The 26,604-nt window shown below is 36.3% G+C and overlaps 1 protein-coding gene across 1 annotated transcript in view; it reads left to right on the plus strand.

Moving 5' to 3' along the window:
* Nucleotides 1-26,604, plus strand: part of TRDN (triadin) — a 272,472-nt gene that overhangs the window by 102,862 nt on the left and 143,006 nt on the right. The window contains 6 exon segments of the mRNA XM_058019925.1: nt 11,011-11,061; nt 17,858-17,917; nt 20,592-20,651; nt 22,032-22,091; nt 24,625-24,684; nt 24,979-25,173. Coding sequence (XP_057875908.1) covers nt 11,011-11,061; nt 17,858-17,917; nt 20,592-20,651; nt 22,032-22,091; nt 24,625-24,684; nt 24,979-25,173 — 486 coding nt within the window.

Genomic DNA, 26,604 nt, shown 5'->3' on the forward strand with positions numbered 1-26,604 from the left:
TGTAAGCAATTGGAAGATACTGTACGGTTGTTTGGACCTAAAATCCCAGGAGCTGAGTATCTAACTGCCAGCTGGGAATGTTTTCCTCACTATTCAAAGCTTCTGGCCCTGGACATGAGTCCTGAGAGCGTCTTCTATCTTTGGTATAAAGGAAATACACAAGAACCTGGTGATTTCTCCTGATCTGGTACCTTACAGGATAATGAAGCCACACAGATGTGAAAAGGCCCAAATTCAAACAGGTTTCACCTTCCAGAACAGTAAAACAAATTTTGAGTGGGCTTTTCCACTTCCTGAGTGTGTGCTCAAGATTCTCCCTCTGTCTTTTAGAGTACAAGCATTGTGTCCCTGCACAACACTTCCTCTTGACTGTGCCTGCTGAGGATAGTGCCCCTTTCTGTCATAAGTATTGCCATAAGCTTTCACATAGCAACATCCTCCAATAACTTACCATCCCCAGGTGACTGGAGGTCTCCATTTCATCCTGGCAGCCAGGATCTGGCCTTGTTTATACTTGATTTTGTCACCTCTTTTACTGAGCTACAGAAATACAACATATGTGGCCTGAAGCCACGAGTCCCTTGCAAATGCCAGTGCAGAGTCCTGCACGTGTCTCCTCAGAGACCGACACCTCTCAGCCCCTCAGAGTTGTTCCTGTCTCTCTGCAGACTCCTCTTAAAACTGTATAAACATCAAGGAGCTCAATTTCTGGGGTCTAAGGCTGAACAGAAGCTTTGTGAGAGCTCTGTGGTGTGATGTGGTGTAGTGAACAGCTTTTCTGCTTAGGCTCAGTGAAATTCACTCCCAGCGCTGAAGGTCACGAGCGCAGAAGGCAGAGCCCTGGGAGGTGGGCTGAGGGCTCAGGTGAGCTCCTGCAGGTAGCACTCTCACAATCATCACAATCTGTTCCCCTGAGCACAAGGTGCAGAGCTCTCCAAGCAGCTTTTCTCAACTAATTTGTGCTGTCATTTACATGGTCCATAAATAAGACTTCCAGAAGAAAAGCTTTCCAAAACAAAGCAAGACATGGCATTGGTGATTCTTTCCATGTTGCTGCTGTCAGGGCTGGACCCAAAAGAGAACCATCTATACAAATAGATCAGGGGGGTTTTGGATGTCAAAACATTAGTTTGATTCATGAAATTAGAAGCAAAGTTTTTGGTTATGGAATTTTCTCTGCCTACTTGTAAAGGGCCATTTCTGCATCAAATTCCCTTTAAGTCTGAGCAGCAATTTAATCTATACCTTTATGAAGGATCCTTCTTTAGGTGACACTGGCATTTGAACTTTCTAAACAAAAGAAAAGTACCAGTGACATTTTGCAGTACACTACTGCTGTCTCCAGAATATGAACAAATTGACATTTTTTCACATTATTATGGCAAACCTCTCTCAAATTTCACTCTGGAAATGTGCAATATGGTTGCTGTGGTTGATATTTGTGTTTCTATTGGATTTAACTCAAAGTTATTGTAGTATTCATGAGTAGAATGAGAATTTTGAAAAATCTCCATGTCTATTTTTAGTGAATGGACAAGCCTTCACTCTAGCAGCTTTTTTGAATCCTAAAATGTTTGCACAAAATTTACTTTATAATGTAATATACTAACTGGAATAATAAGATTGCTGATATCACAGTACAATTGTATATTGGAAAAAATTCAAGGGAAGTGGCAAGGACATTGTCTAGCCATGAAAGAGGAAAAGTCTAATCATAATTATGATCCCAAAGAAAGCAAAGATCACTTTCCTAGAGATGTAAATTAAAAGCAAAGATAATAGAAGTACAAGTAATGACAATGGGCTTCCACAGGCAATGGGATTAATATCAGTTTCAGAATCCTTTGAAGATATGAAAATATCTCTCAAGCACCTTTTTTTCATTGCAATTATTTTTGCCAGTCCAAGTCTTATCACTAATATTTATCTTCAATAATTGGAAAAGAATGAACATTTAATATTGTCTGGAAAAGCAGTATTCTTCAGTGGACATAGAGAATGATTATGCTGGAGGGGACTTTGCAGTCTTTAACAATGCATATTCTCGACATACAAAAACTATAGGGCATTTTCACAAATGGCAGAGAGGTTTAATTCTTTCAGGCTTAATTTGTTTTTAGTTTCTTTTTTTTTTTTTCTATAATAGTTATGACTAATAATCTTGTTAATTTTTTCAGGGTTAGTTTCACCTTAAGAGACACATTCTATTATTTGAGAGCTGCATGCCTGTATGCTTTTACTAGAAATTATTGCTATAAAAAAGAAAGTGGAGGGTGTTTTGTTTGTTTGTTTGTTTGTTTGTTTTTGTAGGCATTACTGGCCTCAGTTGTGAGTTTGGAAAAGAGTTGACGAAACACAAATTTGGAAATAAAGATGTGCAAATAGTAAAGAACTACAAACACTTCAACATTGAGAACCATGCCTAAAAAGGTCTTCATTAAATTGAAAATAATTTTAATTTCAATAAATACTATTCCATTAAAAAGCAGAGAAATAAATAAAGCACCATTTTGACAGTTATCCATCTCAATATTACCAAAAAATTCTATTATTGGCATAAGATTATTCTTACCAACAATCAAAAGAAACATTTCCTTCAGGTAGTGATGGATCTTTAATTTTTCTGTGAATTAGTCTATATGTGAGACAGAAAAATATGTTTTTTACTTTTTTCTTAGGAAAATGTGATTTTAAAAAATCATAAATTGCGACAAGAAGCCAACACAGACTAGAAATTTCTGCTAAAGGTCTCAAGAAATTTTGTAAAAGACAAATAAACTTTTTGGCAAGGCACCTTATCCATCTGTCTTCAGCTCAAATGAGAGTATCATTGCCAGAGTGTTGGGCTGGTTATTAATATGCTGAAGACACATCATGCTCTTAAAAGACATGTCAGCTTCTAAGGGGATTGTCAGTTACACTGACTCACCCTCGGCAGCTCTGGCCAAGGTGTCCTTCCCCCAGACCTGATGCCAGACACCCACTCCTATTAACCCCTTCTCCACCACAAGGTTAAGGCCAGTCAGAATTTAGTCAGCACAATCTATTGGCTTGTTCAGACCTGGTTATTGATCTGTGATAACAAACAAAGTGCTCCCAAAAGGAAAGGTTCTCAGACCAGACAATTTCCTGCACAGTTTTTTGGTGCTGTGATCAAGTAAACAAATTATTAGTCCTATAATTATTCATGTGTGTCAGACTGCTTTTAACTATTAAAGTACCTAAGAATGTCAGATTAGACCAAAAGCCCAGCTGACTCAGTGGATGGGACAGAAGTCCTTAATGCTGCCATAGAGTGACCAGTGCAAATGCCTCAGGAAATATATCAGAACTATTAAAAATATAGTTATAATTTCCCATACTCCAAGCATTTTCCCAGTGAAGGGACACAGTGTTTGCATGGCTGTAATCCATCTACAACTTCTTGTCAACCCAAGGCTACAGGCAGTTTTAAAATGAACAAGAGACAATAAATTCAGAATATTATAAATGCAACCTGAAAATTGTGTTACCAGTGCAGTTGTCATATATGTGTCTTAAAAAATAATTAGACAGTTCCATTCATCCCTAAAGTATATAGCTGTTTATACTGATAATGCCTTCTGAATTCAGTTTCTTTTATGTTGCTGCATGGTAATGTTCACTTCTCTGTATATGAGTTGCTATTAAAGATCTCACTAAAAGGCTTTTGCTGTTTCCCTAGGCTACACTTTACTATAAAGCATTTTGCATACTTTTGTGTAAAGTACTTTCTGTGTTAAAAGATGAAAATCATTGATTGGTTCAATTCTCAGATATTAAAGTGCTTTTCCAGATATGAGATTTTTTTGCACTTTTATTTTTGTGGCATCCATTTCTGTTATTAATGTTCTTTTAACAATTTCATTTGGTTTTACTTACATTGATCAGTACAGCAATTGCATATCCACCATAAAATAGCATTTTGTAAAAGAAAGAAAATACTTTCCTTATTATGCAGATGAAAAAAGGCAATGTACCACAAGGGTACAGGGATATTCAATTGTAGTTCTTTTGCCTTTTGCAGAATAGTGATTTGTTTTCAGCTTGAGCTAAAACTTTTCAATCCAAACTTACCAGCTATATTTTAAAAGAGAAAGAATTTTGGCCTGCAAGGCTGGTAGGGACCCTGGACAGAAGTGTTAGAAGAGAGGTTTGCAGCTGTTGAAGGTATCCTCTTAAATCAGGGAAAATCTTAAGTGAAGATATCCATGCAATCTTTATGGAAATCTTAATTTGTGCCCCAGTAATGGAGCTCTTGGGAAGTTCTCTCTCTGAGAGGAGACGGTGTTAAGCAGATCCCCACTGGCTGGAGTCTGCTGTGCCTGACCTGGAAAATGAGCAACTTCTCCAAAACTCTGTTAAAGGCACAGCATCAAAACTGGGGCGCTTGTGTATTTCTGAGTGAGCTCAGATCCCTGCACAGCTACTGCTGTGCCAAGGAGAGGATGTAGCAAAGGGAGCCCATGCTCATGACCCACAGAAACTTCTCTCGTCTCCATGCCAAACCCCTGAAATAAAATCTATTGGATCCAAAAGTGATTGAATTTGCCAAGGAATGACTATTTACAGCCTAATGCAGTCAGGTAGAATCTGCAGAGTTCATGTTTTTGAAATCTTGGTCGAGTAACTGAGTCTGTGATCTCTTTTTATTGTATTTTTAACACCTTTCAAAAACCAAGTGACAAAACCAAAAGACCCAACTAAACGACAATTAAATAAATTTGAATGAAAAAAGATTTCCTTGGTGCTAATCAAGATTAGAGATTTTAGGTATAGTTGTATATATAATTTTGCTACAAGAGGCCTACAAGCCTTGCCTGCATTTTTTTTGTTGAGTAAATTACACTCAATTAAATGCAGACTGATAAAATTGGCTCTGAAAAACATAATTTACCACTGGACCAGCAACACCTTGCAGACTGCCATCCATAAGGAGAAGCATGTCAAGACAATTTAATGTTCCACTGGTTTTGATCATGTGGTCTATCTCTGATTTGTTTGAGTAAAGAGGTTGTCTGTCTTTTGGCTCTTGATTTTAATCAAAGTACAAATAACATTCTTTTTTTGATTTTAGAATCTAAAGGTACAGGACTGCTGTCTGGGAAGGAAAAACACAGCCTTAACATCTTTATATATATTAAAAATAAAATTTACATTAAAATCTGTAGAATTGAAAACTTGTAATGTCTTCCACTTTCAGTTCTTTCAAAATCTCAGTCATTAAAATTCCACCATAAAAATCTGCATATGGTTTTCATGAAGAATGCCAGTCATGCTTACAGGACAATTAGTCAAAGATAATTGGAAGTAGCTCCCTCCCTGCATAAACCTTTCTGATAAGATATTGCTTTTCTGTTTCAAATGGAAAGCTTACAAGAATAAAAACACGACTCAACATAATAGCTATACTAACACTAATACTAATAATAGTAAACAAACAAAAACAACAAAGTATTTGGGAAGGGAAGGGAAATGAAGGGAAGAGAATTCTCAGTTTAACAAGACAAATGGAATTTGACATGGCCATTGCCTTGCCTTGCCTTGCCTTCCCAAAAAGGAAGAAGAAACCTTCATTCTCAGTCTAACATGTAGTTGTAATTTCCAAAGAGCTGGATAAAAAATTCTGAAATCATATTTAATAGGCGTGGTGATCTGGTTCCTTATGTCGTGGATGAGCACACAAACTGTTCAGTATTTTCATTGATAGAGAAATTTGTCCCTGATGCATTTTCAAGAAAGCTCTTATAATACATGGCTTCAGGAAAATTTATGATATACCCCAGCCTGAAGTTGCTTTGAGACCCCAGAACAGGGCCAGATCTAAGAAAATACTGAGGATGAGACTATGCTACTGGCAAGCTGGTAGGGAAATCACCAGGATAAGCCATATATGTCACTCAGACTTTCCAACACTGAATGCTGGTATTTAAGGCCTTCTGTTACACTGCCTTTGGTTCCTGGATAGTGCCACAATAAAAAAATACACCAATTTTATTCCCCAATCAAGTATTTCCTGCTTGCTTTTTCTTTTTTTGCCTTTTATTTTTGGGTTTTTTTGGATTCTTGTCTTTTCCTTGCACTTTTTTTCCTGTTGCAAGGTGATTTTTGGTTTTGCTGTGGGTATTTTTGCCTGTAGAGCACAGCTACTTGATGTATTAGTAGTCAGAGAGAAGTTGCTCTCATGCACAGCTTCCTTTCTTCTCCTCCTAGCCCCGCAAGGATAACTGTCACCCTCACCAGCTGGTACTATCTAGATAAAAATAGACATCAGCTGCACAATTGCAAATTTCTCCTGAGGATACCAACAGCAAGAGAGTAGACTACAATTCTTCACACAGAAAACTTCTAAAAACACATTAGAAATTACATCTCCCATCTTCTAAAGCTCTTAACACCACTCACTCTAGCCTTGCCCTCAGTATCTGTTTCCACCAACTCTTCAGGATAATCAGCTGCCTGCTACCAATTAGTCCTGATAAACTAGCAAGGATATAGCCCCACTAAATTGCTGGCAATAGCTGTAAGGATTTTAACCGCTCAAAAGCAAATTATTAACCTCTGGCTCACCAGACTCTGAGTTTTCCTTTTCTAATTTTCCAGACTAATTTTCCTTTTCACGTTTAGATATTTTTAAGAGAGACAATGTCAAAGCACTGAGGGTGTAAATCTCTGTTACCTGTAACAGCTGATGAAAAAGAAGACCAGCCGGTAAAGTTTGTTAGGGAAAAAAATCTATTCTCATTTCATATGAAATTCCATCTGCTTAATTATACCTTTAAAACATTAGATATATTAGAACTACACTCTTTCTTCACTGCAGTATTTAAGTAGAAACAGGTTGGCATTAAGCATGCAGGGTGATGTTAAATGTTCAGAGGTAAATCCCCAGTTCCTTTGCTGACTCTCTGGGTTACCTTGGGTAAAGCATTCTTGTGTTTCAAATGGAGACTCTTTTTTTTTTCCTCAATTTGTCTCTTATATCATGGACATTTTTAATATGATTTTGGGGATTTTTTTAAAGGTACATTTAATCTGTAAGATGGAAACTCAGCGGAGGGTGAGGTGTAGGTCCTATTTCAACAATACCGGAATGCTACTCATCATTTTGTCCACTAATGAAGCAAGATGCAAGGCTGTGCTTTCCCAGTAAGAGAAGAAATGCATCCCTCTTAAGTTTGAACTCCTGTGTTACAGAGATGAGATATTTATATCATGTCATAGCTCCATGTGGTACCAAAAGTAATTCATGTAGGCTAAGGCTCATAGATGTTATTATAACACAGTAAAATTGAAATAGCTGAGAATAATGCTATCCATTTTACTGTTATAAAAAAGGGCATAACAAAAAATCAAAATCAGAAGCACAAAGGCAGACAAAGAAGGGAACCAGGAGCCAGGAGAATCTCCTCATGCCCTAGCATGAGGGGCTGTGCTCTTCATTCACACTGATGCAAACGTGCACAGTGCTGACCCTTTAGTTCACGCAGATTCAAGGGACTGAAGTTATTTTCTCCCATCCTGATCTTCCTGGAGCTAGAGTGCACAGCCAGGGCTCTGCTCTCGTTAGACACTGTCAACTGCTGTTAATGAGAATTAGCTGGGTGAGGGGTGGGGAAGCTGCTGCCCAGGCTCTCTTGCTCAGCAGGGATTTCCTGCAATACTGATCCTCAGCTGGCTGGTAAGGTCTGTTTTGGGTCAGCAGGACACAGATAAATCAGCCTGACAGCAGTATAGTTGAGTGTGTCTCCTTTCAGCATCTTGAAAGGGTCAGTGAGAAGATTCCTAGTTTTCCTTCTTGGACCTATTTAAAATAATCACCCTGTATGTTCTGCATAGCTGCACAAGACCTGAGGTCTAGAGAAATTATCATCAAGCAGTATCCATATTTAAGGAAATACTTACCTATTCAAAACCCAAGCAACACAAGGGGAAAGATAATTTTTCATGTCTGCCTAATAATTAAAAAAAAAAACAAACAATGAAATGCAGCTTTTAAAATACATACTCCCTCACAATAATTTAATAAACTGCACTGTCATCTCATAAAAAATCCGAATGGTTGCTGTGGTGACAAAGATTATCCTTGCTGCTGCTTGATTCTGTCATTTTTCTAAACATGAATTCGTAATATTTAGAACTTATTAACAATGTGTCACACTGATAGAGATGAATTACATGCTTTAAACTGGCCATGTAAGTCTTCTATGATATTACAACCACTTTGTCAACTCAGCAATAAGAAATGATGTGATTACTACAAAATTAAAGCTATTTGTCATAAAAGATGAAGCAGAGAGTATCAGAACTCTCATAAAACAACAAAAAAAAATCTCCAATAATCTAATATGCATCCTGATTTTAAATACTTAGAAGTTAACAAATAGTTGTTATTTTCTGTTTTGTAAATTGATTTTGTTTAGCTTATATTAAGACTAGATTTATTTGTACTGGAAAAATTTGGGATGTAATGTGTCAGAATTGATGTGATCTAGACTGCAATTTTTTATGATGGTTCAGACTTTAATGGGAAGTTTGTGAAGAGGCTTTAAGTGTGTAAATGCATATATGCACACACTTGTGTGTTAAGATGTACTTCACTTCAAGGAATTTGTGTATGTTTTCTTTGTGATGTGTGGTATCCTAATTGTAGCAGAAAATTAGATGAGGTTTTCAGTGTGGCCATCTAAAAAGGTATATTTTTGTGGAATTTACTGGAATATTTCTTGGAAGCAAGCTTCACTACTGATACAGTGTGAGCCTGATTTAAATAACCAGCTCTAGATCCATTGGTCCATACATATTTTCCAGTCAAACTAGCAGTAATTTCCCTAAATCAAAAGTAATTTTAAAACTTTATTTTTAAATAACAAGGATTTATTCTTATTTTATACTTATTTTTTCAAGAAAAATAGGCCTGTTTTCTTTAGTGAGACACATAATGTAGGGTAGAAATGCAGCAGAGCTGAGCCATTTTAAAGCAAGCAAGGAATATGTGTCTGTGTGACTCTGCCTGAAGAATATGATTTATTAATATTCATCCCAGTATGTAAGGTGACCTCTTGAACTGGGTGAGATATGTCTCCACTGAATGTTGCAGTGCAGAGGAAGTGACTCAGCTTTCTTTAAGTCCCCTGAGTCAGTGTTTGAAGGCAGTGGCATGGAGAACTGCTCAGATGTGCCCAGAATTAGGGAGCAATCTTCCATCTGTTACTGTCTTGCACCATTCCTACCACTTATGGTACCTAAACTAGACCATGTAGCCATTTAAGCAAAACAAGTGGGAAACGTTTGACAATGCAGCAGCAGGATTCTCTCAGTCAATAGAAATAAAATATCCTCAAATGTTTGAAATAAAAATAATCCAGGCTCAGCTGAAACACAGTAAATCAGTAGAGTATATTCTATTCTCGCCCTTTGAGGTTTATAGAACTATAAATGAACTGCCACCCGGGCTGAAAACAGCAAGAGGAGAACTGAATAAAAACTTCTTTTAGCCTAATGGCATCATATAATTAGCTTAGTTATGTTTCCATACGTTAGTGGTTAACAGTGATGTCTTTTACCCTTTATTACTCTTTATCTCAGAGAGAAAAAATATTCTCTCTATCTGAAGACAACATAGCCTGATGTCATAGAATAGCTATGTTTTTGCAAACCACACAATAATTATTTCAGATATCAAATACTGTACAATAAAAACATTCTGCATTATTTTCAAGGGCTTAGGTAAATATCTGGGAAGGGGAAATTTTGTTTCCTACTGGATTTCTTTGGCAATGTGTATCCTGAGAAAATGACTAAGGTTGTAAGTGAAATATTTCAGTTGTCTTCAATAGGCATTAGAGTAGCTTAGACTTGAGATGTAATATGCATAGCTTTTCCTCTGTTGGATTAATTTTGGGGTCAGGGTTCTTGTTATTTAGACCCTGCAGACCACAGGTAACACTGAAATACAAGAAGTCATCTCCCACAGTCTAGTGAGATTTGCAATTGGTTTTGTCAAAAATAAATTTCATACGGTATTTTAGAGTGCTTTCCTTCTGCAGGAAATATGTGCACAAATATGATAACCCTGGCACTCTGTATAGTCTTAATGACTTCACTGCAGAGCTAAAATAAATGCTCTTTAAATTTCTACAACTGTGTGAAAAGAGAGCTATGCACATTTAATTTAATTCTGGTTTGCTTTTTCAAAAATTCAGCATTTTACCTTTTTTTATATTATCCTGGTTTTGACACAATAAGGACAGTAGGAAAAAGATTTACATGGAGGTATATAGCAGCAATTTAATATCAATATTGCAACTGAAAAATTTAGTTCTAAAGGAATGGCATAACAAGGGCAGATAAACACTCTGCCCCTTCCTCCTCTAAGGAAGACAGTTCTCAGATTTTGGTGTACAGCATGATCAAAATGAGTCATTCTCCAAGACAACAATCCCTAACCTGGGAACTTTTTATCTTTGCAGTTTGTACAGAGCATTGAGTCTACCTTTTATTGTGTGTTGGACTTAACGATTCAGTATGAGAACTTTAAAAATTTTAGAAAATGTAGTGAAAAGAACGTTTTTCCTTCCAAAGGTAGTTTGGAAAACATAAAATATTAATCTTGGTAAACAACTCAAGATAAATACGAAAAATGTTTAGCAAATAATGTTTTTCTGAATTATGACCAACACATGTTACTGCATAACTGTTACAGATAAGCAAAACCTATTCTTGCTTTTAAAATAGTTGTGTGGCTCAATTAAAAACAGCAAAATTATTAAAGACACTTAATATTGAGATTTTTATCCAAATATATTTTCTATGTATATATATAAAATTGAACTCTATTGTATGTAACTGACTATGCAGGTGATAAAGCTGTGGTGCAGCCATAATATTTTAAGCACTTTTAAATAATTTTTTTAATATGAGAATGCATCTGATATTTTTGTGTGTGAAAATTATTTTAATATTGACGAATCTGCATTGCTTTTTTTTCAGAAATTCAAAAACAGAAAACTGAGAGACCTGAAAAACGAACACCAGCAAAGGGTAACTGGGTTTTTTTGTCTGTTTGTCCACATATATTTGTGTAACATTCAGTATCTTTGTTAACAAAAACATAATTTTTGTTAGCTTGGTTAACTGTTCCTGTTGTATCATAGAAGCATTCAAACGTCAGCTGGCACAGACTGCAAAGGATCAAAAATTCATGTATACCTAAGCATTAACAAGAAAAAAAATGTAATTTTATGCTTGTGTAGCTAGATTGAAAATGCACATTCATAATAAGATTCTCCTGCCCAAACTTTTCCAGAAATCTTTTTTCTAGTAAAAGTGCAAGAAAGTTGAGTGTTGATGAACTTCCTCTGGTGCAAAAGGCATGAAGTGAGTTGGGCAAGGAAAAAAGTAAATTTATAGGCCAGTGGGTGCCATCCAAGTTAGGAAGTCATAGCTAAGAGTGAGTCAGGTGTGTGTCAGAGATAAGAAAAGTTCCATTTTAAGAACCTGCTCTTTTTCAAACTGTTTAATCTCCTATAACTGGCACTTTCCGAAAATGCACAGAGGAACTGGTTTGGACTGGTTTTCAGAGATCATAAAAACAAAGGTGTTTTCTGGGATATCTGAAGGGGTTTTTTGGCCTAACAGAGCTCCTCCATAAAGGCTAGGCCACATAAAACTTCATGAGCATCCCTCTAACACACTGGTGCTCAGCTTGATAGTGGCAGGAGGAAGCAAGAAGGAGGCTTATTAAAAATATTGTGTGTACACATACACCTTCCCTCATGCAATTAGATTCATTTCTGCATGTATTCTTAGTGTGGTTTTATAGTATTTTACACCTCTGTAAAATGTTTTTATGGTATTTTTCAGCTCCAGTTCTGTGCTAATCAGGGTCATCTAAACTGCCTAGAATGGTTTCCCAACTACTTAATAAATCCTGTTTTATCAAAATGAATTTTTTAGGATACCAGTGGGCAAGCCAGACAATAATGAACCCACATCCATAAGCAAGGATCCCAGTTAAGGTCTTTTCAAGCAAAGTAATCTAAAAACACAAATGATGTTGCAATCTTGGCCAAAACATCCTCTTGTGTACCATTTAATCTATACAAAAGTGCATTTCTTTACACAAAATAATAACATTGCAGAAATTATTGCAAAGAAATTATAAGATGCCAGAAAAAAAAAGTTTTCAGGTGTCATTAGTTAAATCCCATTATTTATGTGCCTGATAATGCAGTCTCTAGTTATACAATCAGTTGCTGAAGTACAAAACAATTTTCTTCCTCTAATTTGTTTTCATGTTTTATCTTAACAATGCAACTTGTACATAGGAGGAACAATGACAAGAAAACTTCTGTCTGGCCCCTTTCTACAGTGTGATAAAGGCATGAATCCTTATGGAATTTTACAGTTCCCTTCTGAAGTACCTTCAGGAAATATGCACAAATAGTCTTTTATTGTTTTTAACAGAAAAAAAAATTCAAATTCAGAATTAAAATTAATATTTTTAATAGCAAGAAATGGAAAAACATTCTGTCTTCTGCCCAACATGTGGGAACACTGAAGTTTTAAAAGTAATTTTATTGTATTTTTTTGAATAGTCAAATCCTCTGAGTACAAGTCCCACAATTTACAAGGGAGTTCAATCTATAAGCCTCATTTTTGAAAGATTGAAGTGAAATATGAGGAACAGTTATAATGAATAAAAATCCCAGATGGAAGTGACTGAAATTAAAAGATTCAAGCAGTATTGAGAGCTGGGCAAACTGGTGCCCTAAAATTTGCTTTTAATTAAATATTTTGATAAACTACTAGCAATAATGTCAATTCCAATTATTGTAACCAATTTAATCTTGGAAAGAAGAAATACTCTGAGAAATAACTTCACAAAGCCATTGGTCATGCTTAAGAGCCCTGAAATCAAATTATTTCATGATAACATATACAAGTTAGGGTCTTTCCAATTTGGTATTTGAGGTATTAGTAATTTCACGAATGCAGTGGCACCTGGACTGCATGACCAGGAGCTTGATAATCCAGCAGAGGCACAAGGGATTGATTATCTTTCTTTACAAAACTCTCCTGAGCATCTAGATATTGTGTTCTAGATAGATTTTGCAGATTTTGAGCTGCTTCTGGAGTCTGTTTAAGAAATAGGTGATATAATTGTTATTACTATTACTACCAATAAGAGTTAATTACACATTATTTTGGCAAAAAGTTAGAACAATAGTAAAAAATATGGAGATAAAAGTATATGTAAGTACAGAATTTCTGTCTAATGGAAGGTCCAATGACAATTTCTGATTTTTATGGAAAACTGATCTCACCAGTGAAATGAATTGCCCTGCATTTCTGGGAAATAGCTCTAATTGAAACAGGCATTGAGAAGGAATGGTGTTGAAAGCGAAGGGAAGCCAACCCACCTTGTCGTTGATCAGCATTGACTTCGATTTATTGATTAAATCAGCCACTTTATAGAACAGTGTTAATTAACTTCATGCATATTGCAAAATCCAAACTCACGATAGGTTAACAGAGAAAACTCTAACCCCTCCTTTTGTTTTACCATACCCATGATTATTTATTGAAAACAGGACCAGCGTTCTCACTGTGATATGAAAGGTTCCCAAAACTTCCATATCTGTTCTCAGAGTAGCTATCTTTTCCCAGAGAGCCCAAGGACAGAGTGTTTTGCCTGTTATGGGAAGACTGTCTGAGAACCCTACTGTATATAAAGTGGCGCTTGAGAGAGCCTAATTGTTTATAGAATCAAGCCTGGGAACTACCTTTTACTTTTTCCTCAACTGTATGCCTTCATGGCCTCTTTCTTTCAGCCATGCATGAACCAGACTCTCCACAGAATGGGAAAATGTTTATTTACTGTATGACTTTTCCCAAAATCACTTCACTAATACATTGCTGTTGGGGTGAGGTATGGAAGAGAACAATGCAATGATGATTAATTTGCTGTAGCTGAAGACAAAATATTTGAGACAGCTAAATAGATAAATAGAGCTAGATCATACAAATCCTAGTGTTCCAGAAACCCACATAATCTCACCAAGTTAATAAATTAAAATGCATATTTTGTGCACAGACAAATCTGTCTCGCCTGATTTCTCAAATTACAGCTACAACTACGCCTGCATTAACTTTAACCTGGAGAACATGGTACAGATGGCAACATAGCTGTAGTTTCCTTAAATTATGTATTTGAATCTGGAAGTCTGTGCCCCTTTCCAGACCAAACCCCTTTTTTTTTTTTTTTCAGCATTCCTTCAGGAAGAATTAAGTTGTAGCCATCTAAAGTTGCTTTGCTTCCGAATGAAAGCATCTAGGCAGAGATTTAATGCTCTCTGACTAATGCACTCCAACTTCATTGTATTAGTTCATTTATCTTAACTTTCCTGAGAGTGCTGCTCTGTAGACAAGCACTCAGTCTGTTAGCTGGAGCAAGCAATCTCTGCTTCATGCTCACTGCACTCAGCACCTGGCTTTGCGCTAAGCAGCAGACTTAAGACTTACTCAGCTGGAAACTATTTTTGCTTCTTTTAGGTACAGAAGTAGTGTCTTACTACACCTCTTCTTTTCACACTTTCTGTTTTGGAAGGTGGAATGTCTTTGTTGGAGAACTTTATCCAAGACAAACTAAATCGCGTCCCCCTTCACTATATCTTCAATTTGATGCAAATAAAATCTGTGATGCTGATTGAAATTAGGAAAATCCTCTTACATATAAGCAACCCTTCTTATTTTTATTTTTCTGTGAAGTAGATAGCAAGCAATATTAAATTTGGAATACATAGTTAAATTACCTTAAAATTTTCCATTATAAGCTTCTATTTTAGATTATTTATATATTTATCGCATTCCAGTCACTTAGGATGAGATTTCCCATGTTCATTTTTTTGCCTCAGGCTGAATTTTCATTCAAAGACATGCAAAAATGTTTCAGCAATTTCCAAAATCTAGGTTAGTGAAAATTAGGTTGGGGTGTTATATTTTTTCCAGTGTTAATAAGACTTCAGTCTGAGCCCATGGCTTTTTGGTATTCGTGAGGAAGTCCAAGAAAATTCCTTTTAATTTGGGGAAAAATTTTAGCTTCCACCATTGCCAATCAATCTACTGGGTTTTAAGTCTATTTTTTCTTATGGATGTCACCAGCATCCTAGTATCAAAAGCAATAAAAGAGGTGATCTTTTAACTACAAAGTGTGTCTTAAAGCTAATAAAATGGTTAAATTCAAGTTGAATGAACAGTTTTAGTTTCAGCATTTTTCAGCTGAAGAGTGTGTAAGTAGTCCTAAAAACTTTTTTTATGTTTGTGCTCTTTCTTTTCCTCTTTTTTTTAATGGAAAAAAATATCCAATCAACTCTAATTTTTTTTTCACAGAAACATGGCAATATGGCCAGCCTGGCTAATTCTAAAATTGAATGATTACACCTGGAATTTTGGGCTTGAGAAAGAGCAAGTATTAAGCTCTTGACAAAGAAAAATATATCCAAATGACAAAATATGGAAATGATCTGTAGACAGTGATGTATTTTCTATGACAGAACTTTTATAACTACATATGAAATTGAACATGAAAATATTCATGTGTTTGAAATTGAACATGAAAATATTTAATATGTTAAGGAACATCAGATTTACATTTTTCAGAACAAAAGCTTCAGTGGATTTTGTTGGTCTTGTGACTGAAGAGTCAAAAATGGCCAGTGATCACAGCCCTGAAACATGAACACTTTAATTTTTGGCAGCACCTGCCCTTCCCAAATAAGGGAAGCCATGGCTCTGACAGTGCCCATAAGAGGTAACGATAAACATTACAATCTGAGATTAGCAACCTCTGAGGCTATGGGGATATCAGCACACAGGATAAGGCTCTCAAACTAACCAGAGATCACCTTCAGCCTATAATTGGGAAGAGAAAAATAGCTTATGCTTATGCCAGCCTGGTCTCCGCTTATCCACATTCCAGGCTCCCTGCCCAGATACATCAAGTTACGTTTCTTTCTCAAGAAGGGGCCAACTTATCCCTTCTCCATGTTTTAAGCTGTAGTCCACAAAAAAATATTAGTATTTCCTTGCATTTTTGCTGTTTACATAATTTTGAGAATGTGAAACAAATTTAAATTAGATTTTTCTATCCACTTTCAGTTCTACTGACATTCAATTCAGTTAGTGTTGTTCAAGGCTTATTTTATGGGTTTGCTCTGTGGGTATGAGTTTTGTTTGTTTTGATTTCTTTTGGGTTCTTTGGTTTGTTTTCCTGTTGTTATGTGGGTTTTTTTCTCAAATCACAAAATAAGGAAATGCTATAGAAAAACTACTTCAAATTTTAAAAAACTGACAATAATCTCTCTTTCACAAGTAAGATGCCCTGTGGATAAAAACAAGCTTTCTGATTATCAATCTGTTCTGCATAGTTCAGCTGTATTTTTTGGCATAGAGACTACAAGAGCTTTTGTTGAATGTGCAGAAGCTCATGTTTCACTCACACTGACCATCACATTGTTTGCAAAACTCTGCTGCTGGTCCTGCCAAAACTGAAAAAAGTGCTTAGGATAGAGCCAGCATCTACTAATACAAATGCAAGATGTAAAAGCATGCTACAATTTCTGCAAAAATACTCAGTTTGGAGAATGTTTTTTTCTTGGTGTGCTCCTAGGTCTGCTAAAGCATTTGGATGAGTTGCAGTGTGTAATTCATTCAATAATACATTGCTGGTGCTGCTGTTTTCTTCACAGCCTGTTTTTTTAGTGTAAATTTGCTGTCCACATTATTTAAAGACTTTGAAATATCTCTCTTCAATCTTTTTCATCTGTACGGCTGTTTGTTATCACAATAATTTACTTGTTATGACTGAAAGTGAATTTTGGATAATCCAAACATATGTAAGACATAATGAATTTACTGAATGTTCTGAATTATTTTTCTTAATCATTACAGCTTGCTTTTTAATGTGGAAACACTCAGCCAACAAAAAAGTGCTTGCCCTTTTGTGAAATGGCATTCACTGCGGAGCTGGTGAAATGAATAGATACAAAAGCATAATATGCTTGTTTATAAAGCTCACTGTCTTCTAATCAGAATTTGTTTTACTTTTTTCCCAGAAACCTAGGTACAGGAAAGAAAACAATATTTCCCCGAAATTATGAAATTCTAGTCTTTTAGTAGTATGGGTTTACTAGGAATAAAACCATTAGTAGGTGGGATTGAACCACTTCATACCATGGTCTAAGAGCTAGGTGGGCAAGAGAGTCTAGAAGGACTCATGTTTGCCGGCCTCTTGCAGGACATGGAGTCAGTTGTGTTTTGAACAGCTGCTCTTCCTGAGGTTACACTCTGATTAAAAGAGATGTTTTCTTGTTAATCCATCCTGTGACGGAAGTGACAGCTAAAAATAAAGAAAAAAGTAGCATAGAAAGCAATATGCTGGTCAGTTTTTTTTTTTAAGAATAGAAAGCAATGCTGTCAAGGGCTCAAAATAATTTCCTCTGTCAGAAATCTAAGAGTCAGGGTGGTTGTGTAATGAGACCAAAACAGAAAGGACAGATTAGATTGAGGTTGCTGAATAATCACTTCTTTCAGGAAAATATGGTCTGATATTTGAAGACTTATTCAAGGAAAATATTTCTCTCGGACCTGGAATTAAATGTTGACATTCAGAAGGTCTATACATAATCAAGTACCTGTGACTCAGAGCTAAAATCCATTATTTGGGTTTATGAATGCTTTTCCTTGATCATTTTCATGAGATAATAAGTGTGTTTAATACATCTGGATTAAAGATTTATTGTGAGCTGGGGTTTATTTATTTGTTTATTATTTGTAGCAACACAGAGAGACAAACCTGAAAAACAAGAAAAAACTGAGAGGAAGGAGCCCCCAAAGGGTATGTATTCAGCTTTTGATATTCCTTGCCTTTTTATCAGTGATTCAAAGTAGTCTAATCTATTGACTCTTAGGCTGTTCTTCTAAAACCCAATAATGTTTCAGGATGGAGGAGGTGTTGTGAAAGCCAGCTGGAAGGAGAATGAGGTTTTTAAAAACAATTTGAATTAATCACTCTACAGAATAGCTGAAATTATATTCAGATAGTCTTAACTGTACTAGTAAGTTAGGTAAAAGTACCTAGAGCTCAAATTGGTGTTCTTTTTATTCTTCTTGAATAAATCCAACATATTATTTGCCCTTGAGAATATTTTCCACCAGAATGTAATTAGTAAATTATAACTTATTGGAAATGGTGCATCTAGACATTCTGCTTTGGAAATCTGCTTAAAATAGAGAGAAAAGGGGGAAAAAAAAGAAAAAAAGAGGAAGAAGTTCCTCTCTTAATTTCAGACACACCAGGGAGAGTTTTCAGAGAGAATTTAATAATTTCCTAGTGGTGTGTGCCAACAACAAATTACAGATCTGTTGTAGGAGTCAGAATCAGGATACTGCTTGCTCTCCACCCACAACTCATGAGTTATCTCTGGGTTACAATAGCCACTGTCTATTTTACTTTTTGTGAGGATATTTTAGTGAAATGAAATTTTGGTGGAGTGCAACCACTTGTCAAAACAATTCTTCTGAGAACATGTCCTTTGCACTAACCTATGGCTAATGAAGTCTTGGGCTGGAGGAAGGAAAATATTCTGAAAAAGCAAACAGGCCAATGATCATCATAAATTACCAAAACAAGAAAAGGGAAGACCAAATATCCAGCCACAGCAGACTTCTTCAGGCCAAGAATTCAAGTGAAGGTGAACTTCCTGAAAGCTGTGCTTGACAAGGCCTTTCTAACAGTCTCTGACTGGAGCTTTTCCATTTCATGTAAGCAATTCAAAGTCCCTTGAGCTAACAAGACTGATTTTAGAAGTTAATGGCAGGCATATAAATTGAGGTGTCTCTTAGAATGAATATTTATTGGTAGAAAACAGAATGATGATAACATGGGAAATTTTTTCTGGGGTTTAGAAAAATTACAAAGCAAAATCAATAATGTCCCATATTAAAACATGAATTTATCTTTAAGACTTCTGTTATAATGTGGAAAATCTGTGGAACTCTTCAACCTGATTTCTCACAGGAGAACAATATTTAATGTTTTATTAAGTTTCTTAGAACAAGAAAAAGATTATCACAGCCAAACTCAGATAGCCAGTGAAAGAAAATGATAATTATACTGCCTTAGCTTGCCATAAATCCTATTAATATTCTGAATACCTAGTAGTATTTTTTCTTGAAGTGAACTATTTGTTTCATGTAGTGAACTATTGCCAAACTGCTACGGAAACACTACTGTGTATAGAGATTCTCTGTATTCACAGTGCTAATAAACATTACTTTCAGACTGTACATTAAATTTCAAAACTAAGACTATGAATGTGTGTCTTTCTAAGGTCCATTTCATTATAGTGTGACTGGGAGACTCTAGAGACTGCATCCCTGTATTTTTGCTGCTTATTTTCTGCATTAAATATATTGCCTTTTCAAGATTGAGATAATGGAGTGTATAAATAGCATCCTATTCTAATCTATAATCAGCTTCTAAGATGAAGTTTAAGAAAGTTATTTAATGACACAGAGAGTAATTAGGAGTGTCTCAGTCACTTAGCACTGTGTCAGAGATGTCAGCCATATTCTCAAGCATTTAATCACTGTATTGCTTAAAAATGTGGAAGCCTGAATATTGCCTACCACTCTTCTTTTTGCATCCAGTTACATATGGAATCCATGGTACTGTAAAAGAAGATTTTAATCTCCTCATGTTAGACAAAACGAGTTTCACTAAACTTGGATGAAATCTCCACAGGAGTTAGACTTAAGCTAGGCTTGCATTTTCACAGCTGTTCTTTCAGAAGTGCTCTAAAACCTACACGCTTACTTTCATTTTCTGGAACATTACAGTGTAATTGCAAAATCCTAAGAAAAGTGAGTGGAAAATGTTCTGTGAAAGAGTGGATAGCATAATGCAGTTTCCACTGTCATAATGTTAGTTTTGCTTTGCACATACTCGGTACCTAATTATGGTTCTGTTATCATCATTGCAGGGACTGATCTCAGCTAGTGTCCATGTCTGTATCCATTACTTACCATCCCTATCCCTTACTGGTTATCCATTTCAAGCCAGCTGGCAAGCCACAGATGTATCATTTGCACATGTGATTCTCTCCTGCTCCGAGACTGATTCCAGGGTTTTTACAACCTGTGTCTGACTGAGTATGGGGTGGCCAAGGTGAAGCCCTCTTCCTATCACAGGCAGCAGCATTTACTGTGAGCTGTGCCTCAGTAGCCAACAGTTTTCTGGAATTCTTCTGGAATTGACAGACAATTGCAAGAGCTGATGTTATGCAGCAAGCAGCTGAGGCATGTTACCATGGCAGTAACTCGTTAGCCAGAGCTGGCTGCTCTCACCCTGTAGGATGATGTACACTGGGAAAATATGCACGGGGCAGCTCAGCAGTAACACACTCTGCCACTTAGTATCCCAAGGCATCCTTGGTGAAACTGTTTTAAATTCTTAATTTTTCCCACTTTTTCTTTTTGGGTATATATATAACACTTTTTTTCTTTCTTAGTGACAAGTAAAGACAAACTGGAAAGACAAGAAAAACCTGAAAAAAAGGAAAGGCATGCAGGTATTTATTTAATGTCAGAATTTATTTTATATTAGGAGGTACCCTAAAGCTTATTCTCTACTCAATTTTCATTTAAGTATCCCTTCAAATGCAGAAAAAAAAAGAGTTATGAAATATTATGAATAAAAATAATGAAATCATAACAAATTTGCAGTCTTAAACACTAAGTAGCATTTAATATTCCTTCTGCATGTTTTTTGTTGGTTTAGTTTTTTCCTGGGGAAGGGAGATAATATATTTTGTACTCTGGATTAGTGTAATCTTATGATAATCACTGAGTATTTCCAACACTTGCAATAAGAATGGTTGCTAAGAGACTATGGTCACCCAAGAAAAAGGCACCTGACAGCCCTTTCACAGAGGTAATCAGGAAGGCCATGTGGAAAAAATATGCATTTTAAATAAAATACTGCAAAGGGCCACTGAATAGCCACTGAGTATGCCAGGACCAGTTCTTTCAGTAGTTACTTGCAGTAAACAGATATCTAGCACTGTTTTATCTTCCCCAGTTCTTACTTTGTTTTTAAACACCAGCTCCATGCTCATGCATACATTTTTGTGTTCCTAGGATAATCTCATACCCTGTACTCAGATAGGGAACTGTGTGTTTTCACACACATGATCCCTGTAAGTCACCTCAGGGCACATCAGCCCATGCATATATCAGTTCTGCACATCCGTGGAGAAGTTACTGTGCACAATTTATTCCCAAAAATTAGCAAATCAGAGCCCACACAGGAGACTATTTCATATTACCCACTACTCAGTGACTACCGCACAACTTGGGTGTATTCTGAAACCTGAGCCAGAAATCTGGGAACTACAGAGCAGTTAATTTCAATTTGTAAGGTGGAAATTAAAAGCAAACAAAAAGCCCCAAAGAACATTAGTTATAATGTCACTGCAATTATATTTGTAATTAATTATAGTGTTTAATCATTCATAGCTGGAAAAACTGTTAGTTGTTCTGTGGAGTTCAGAAATCCTTCAGAAAGTGTCCAAAGTAATAAACAAGAAAGCTAAAAAATAACAATGAACCAAAATAAACCAATAAAATACAGGATATAAATATATTAAAAAAGAAAAAAAGCAATAGAAATAAGTACGACTCTTTTTGACTCTTTTCTTTCATGGGATTACTGGAGCTAGAAAGGCTGCTGCTCCTCCAGCCAATGGCAAAGACCTCAGTGATGGCAGATGAGATTTTGAAAGTTCCAGTTCCATGTTTTGGCATCAACAACAAACAGCAGCAGCTGAATCAATCTTTCTCATTCTTTGCATGCATGACCATTGCGCCTACTGGTGTTTCTTGACCCTTTTTCTCATTCAAATGCAACTTTTTTTTATAATGACCATTAAGAATATTGGCTTTATTTCTAGCTGTTCACAAAGAGAAACCTGAAAAGCCAGAAAAACAAGAAAAGAAAGCACCGCCTAAAGGTATTGATGATCATTATTAAGAGTTGTACAATTTAAGTGTTTGAAATCTTGGGAGAGTGTGGAGATAAGTATTTAAAGTACAAAGCTCTTCTAGTTCATGTTGAATGCTTTTTGGGTGTTGTCTCTTTTACTTAAGGAGGTCTTGATCAGCCAGAGTGAAACCTTGCTCAGCAGATTTTTTTGTGCTTTACTCTCCTGTTTTGGTGCACAGAGTTTATTACAAATCATCCTTACACAGCTGAAGAATGAAACCTATGACTATTTTCTTTGCATTCCTTGATGCCTTTTTCTCCACAAAGGGATTCAGTAATTTGCCTGCAAAGAAGTTTTTCTCTTGTGTATTAGTTTTCAACTGGATGCAGACTAATGCAAGAGTATTTACTATCTCTCAATCTGGGTCTTCCATCATATCCAAAAATAGAATTTCATTTTCTTGCCTTTATTTTTTTCAATAACATTTTAATTTCAGTATATGATTTGCACTGTCTTCTATGGCAGCAGTGGCTTTGGTTAAGATTTACACATCTAATAATTATCATATATATTATGAATCAATATTGTGGGTGTGTGAGGGGTGGTTTTTTCTATTCTTTTGACTGATAATTCCATCTTTGGCTATGTTTTGGGCAGGGAAATTTAAAAATCCAATAGCCTTGCCCTATTATGCCATTTTTAAAATACTAACATTTATTATTGCTTGGCATTTGAATGCTTTTCTCTGAGGTTAGATATTTCTCCATGGCAGATATTTCTATAATGAAGTTCATTTTCAGTCTTTGTCTCTTTTTATTTTACTCAGTTGACTCTTGAAGAAATAGTATACAACCAAATTCATATCAGTTTGTTATGGCATTGAGATTAATCCCATGTTGAGATGCATGAATTATCTGGGTTTAATTTGAATATGTTCAGACAATATCGGTACAAATGTTCAAATCACTCTTTTTTTTACTTGATCATAGTCTAAGGAGAAATGTAAAACAGAAAGTAAAAGTGAAGAAAGAAAGAAAGCAGAATGAAGACTTAAAGCCTTAAAAAATCTCTGAAGGGTAGCCATCGTCCAGTCTCTCTTTTACAGGGATATTGCTCATTTTTGTCTACTTTGAGTGTATAGCTTGAATGTGTGGGATTTTTTTTCATAAAATGAAATCATGCTGAAGTAAGCCAGAGAAAATAAATGCCCATAGTGTCTGTGTTGATTTGGAAAGCAAATAACTTCCAAGAATCACTGAGATAGTCCTAATAAGCAGTCGGCCTCTTTGCCCATTTATCTTCTGCTAGCTAACCCAAATAATCACTCAGAGCCTTAATGTGTTTAATAGCAGCCATGACTCCAGTCACTGGCTGGAAAATTTTATGAAGGATTTGGACACTGTAGCTGCAGATCTTTGTGGCTGCAGTGTGACATAGCCATGCTGCCCTCTCTTGGGTAGTTTCCCTGCCGTGAGCCCCTATGGCATCAGGGCATGAGGTCAGTTTTCCTCAGCATGTCCAAAGGTGCATTTCTGCCAGCACTGTGTGGCTGAGTTTTCCATTGCCAGGCCCACCTCCCTTTTCTCAGGGGTCTGCTCTAAACTGGATTAGCTACCAGCAGTGCTGAGGGGCTGCTTCAAACCACTTGCAGTCCCTAGGAAATGAAAATGTTCAGGTTCTGGCCAGCTCTGGGGAACGGACATACTGAGAACTGTGCGGCTACTTCCCACACAGTCAGCAGGTTTTCTTTATGCTCATTACAAAGGCTCAAGGTAATTCTTGAGACTCTGGTAAAGGCTCCAGAAAGCCTCAATGATATGAGTGGTCTTTAAACACATAATCTAAAAACATCTCAAAAAAATAAAACCAAGTCTAAGTATCAATCATGTCTCGCACAGGCTGGAGTTCCAGGATGGAATTCAGTTAGAGAGGATTGTTATTATGTAGTTATCTGTTGAAAGAAGTGTAATTAACTCACAAGGCTGGTTTGTACTGGTATTCTGTCTGGATGGTGACCAGGAGGGCAAAGATAGAGGTCTGCATAAAATTTTAGCAGGCTTTCTGGAACACAGTCATGTGTGTGTGTGTGTGTGTGTGTGTGTTTACACAGTGTATCTCATGCAGACATGAACTCACTCAAGCTGGGCTCTGAAGTGAACACCAGACTTATGGCTGTGTTTGTTGACAATGAGCCCAAGCTAAGAAAAACACCTTTGTGTAAGACAAATACAGCCACATGGGTTCCTGTTGGCTGTAGCACAAAGCCAATTCCGTGTCTGCTGAGCCCTTGACATGAGCAAGTTTGTTTCATCTGGACTATGTCGTAAAAACATTCCCTAGGAAGCTTCAGATCTGTGTGACTCACTTGTCTTCTTGTAAGGGAGCCTCAACAGATATTTTGAAGTTTTTTTACCCCGCTATATGAAACTGAAAACAATTTCGAAAACTGGAAAACAGGAATTGTAAGGAAATGTGAAATTTCCAGTGATGATGTGTTTTGGAAATATTTTCTTGTTCTTTGTGAGATTTTTCACTAATATACAGTTGTTCTCATTTCTAGTAACTCAAAAAGATGCACCTGAAAGACATGAAAAAACTGAAAAGAAAACTCCTCCCAAAGGTATTTAATTTATTTATCTATACTACAGGTTTTTAAGCTGAATTGACATTGAAATGCATAAACTTTATTTTATTCAAGCAGAGATTTTAAATGTGTGTGAGAAATCAGCTGCATGAAACTAAAATGAAATGAATATATAATCAGAATTAAAATGTTTCTAGAACATCCAGGGTTTAATTCTATGCTTGATCCCTTTCAAAATCTGTTGAATTTCAAAGTGAGAATAAAAGTGGCACTGAATGTTATGTTGGGGACAGAGAGTGACACTGAAAGCTTTTTCTTTATTTTCTGCAGAGGAGAAGAAAGTAAAGAGCACTAAAGTGGAAGCAAAAGTCAAAAAGGAAGTGAAGGATGGAAAAGGAGAAGCAAAGATGGCAGAGAAGGTCAAGCAGGCAGAGACAAAAACAACAGAAACTGGGCTAATAAAGGCCAAAACGAAAGTTAAGGAGGAGAAAGCTCTTCAGACTGTAACTAAATCGGACAAGAAAGGTAAACAAAATGAGGAGGAAACAGATGAAGATCCTAAAAAGGTAGTAGGGAAGAAAGAGAGAGAATGGAGTTAGATCTGTCAAGGACCAAAATGCACCCATGAAAAACAAAAGCACAGTACAAATAAATTCCACTTGAACCTCACACTGCTAGGACACGATTACAGAAAATAAAATAAGTTTAAGGTATATAATCAGAGGGCTCTAGAAGGTTTTCATGGCTAAAGTTTCATTTTCATTTAAATCCTTCTTTACCAAGGACCAATTTCTCTTCAGATAGATCTGAGACTTTGTGGATTTGCTCAGTAGCATCTAACGTAGTAGATTGCAAGCAGAGTTATTTTTGAAAATTCAGACTGTCCAATAACCTATTGGGAATTTAGGTTTTTTTTCTACATCTGCATGTGCCCTCTGTAACCATAAAGAAAGTAACAACAGTGTAAAAGGAATTTAATAATTTATCTAACATCATATTGTACGGGGCAGTCAGGTTGTCATTATAGTGTTGTGCATTATAGTGATGTACCTGCCTCATATAACTTAATGTGACTAGCTTCCAAATTTCTTCCAAAAAGGAAAGAAATCCTGTTGGTCTAGTGTAAGGAAGAAATTAAGTGATTAAACAAAGAATCAACATGCATCAACACCAGATGGTTAACAATGTGTTAACTGTGTGCTCCACTTTGTCAGAGCAAGCCTGCATTCTTCTAGTCCCAGGTTGCACAGACTGCTTCCCTGATTTCCCTGTGGCATTTCCATGGCACTGAGTACAATTTTGTATGAATGAAGGCAGCAGGACCTGGCTTTCCGTATGAAGTGCCACACTGCAGCCACGGGATTATTCTGACATTGAAAGAGGCAGCTCAGTGTTGCATAGAGCACCTATCTGATCCTTTCAGCTGTTAACCACTGATAAATTGCTGTGCCTGAACATCAAAGAAGCTGTTCCTGCCTGGATACCTGAGTCTGCCTGATCAGATTCTCTCAGAATTCCATAACCATTGCCCTGGACCCCTTAGGAGTTGCCTAAATTATACTTTTCTAGAAAACTGAGAGAGTTTGAGACATAGCCCACTTTCTGACATACATAGTGTGCTGAACTAGTATTTTTTAACATTTATTTGTATTCCAGTTAATTTTGTCCTTCACTTGAGATATTGGGACCTTTGAGGCATGGAATCAAAGCAGCATCTATCACACTGATTGCTGTGACCAAGGAAAAAGTTCAGCAAATTGTTCAGTTCACTTGGGAGGTGAAAATCTCTTTCAATTTTTTGTTTGCTCTGGAAGAGTTTCAGTGCACAGTGGGGTGTGCTCCATACTGTTCAGGATAAAGCTCTCAAAAAGAAGTGCTGTGCAGATGACAACAAAATATTTTAAGTAGGGATCAAAGATTACAATAGAATAGTGGTGGTTTTTTGTTTGTTGGGGT

Source organism: Melospiza georgiana, chromosome 3 (assembly GCF_028018845.1).
Source record: "Melospiza georgiana isolate bMelGeo1 chromosome 3, bMelGeo1.pri, whole genome shotgun sequence".
In the NCBI taxonomy this organism is placed as follows: domain Eukaryota; kingdom Metazoa; phylum Chordata; class Aves; order Passeriformes; family Passerellidae; genus Melospiza; species Melospiza georgiana.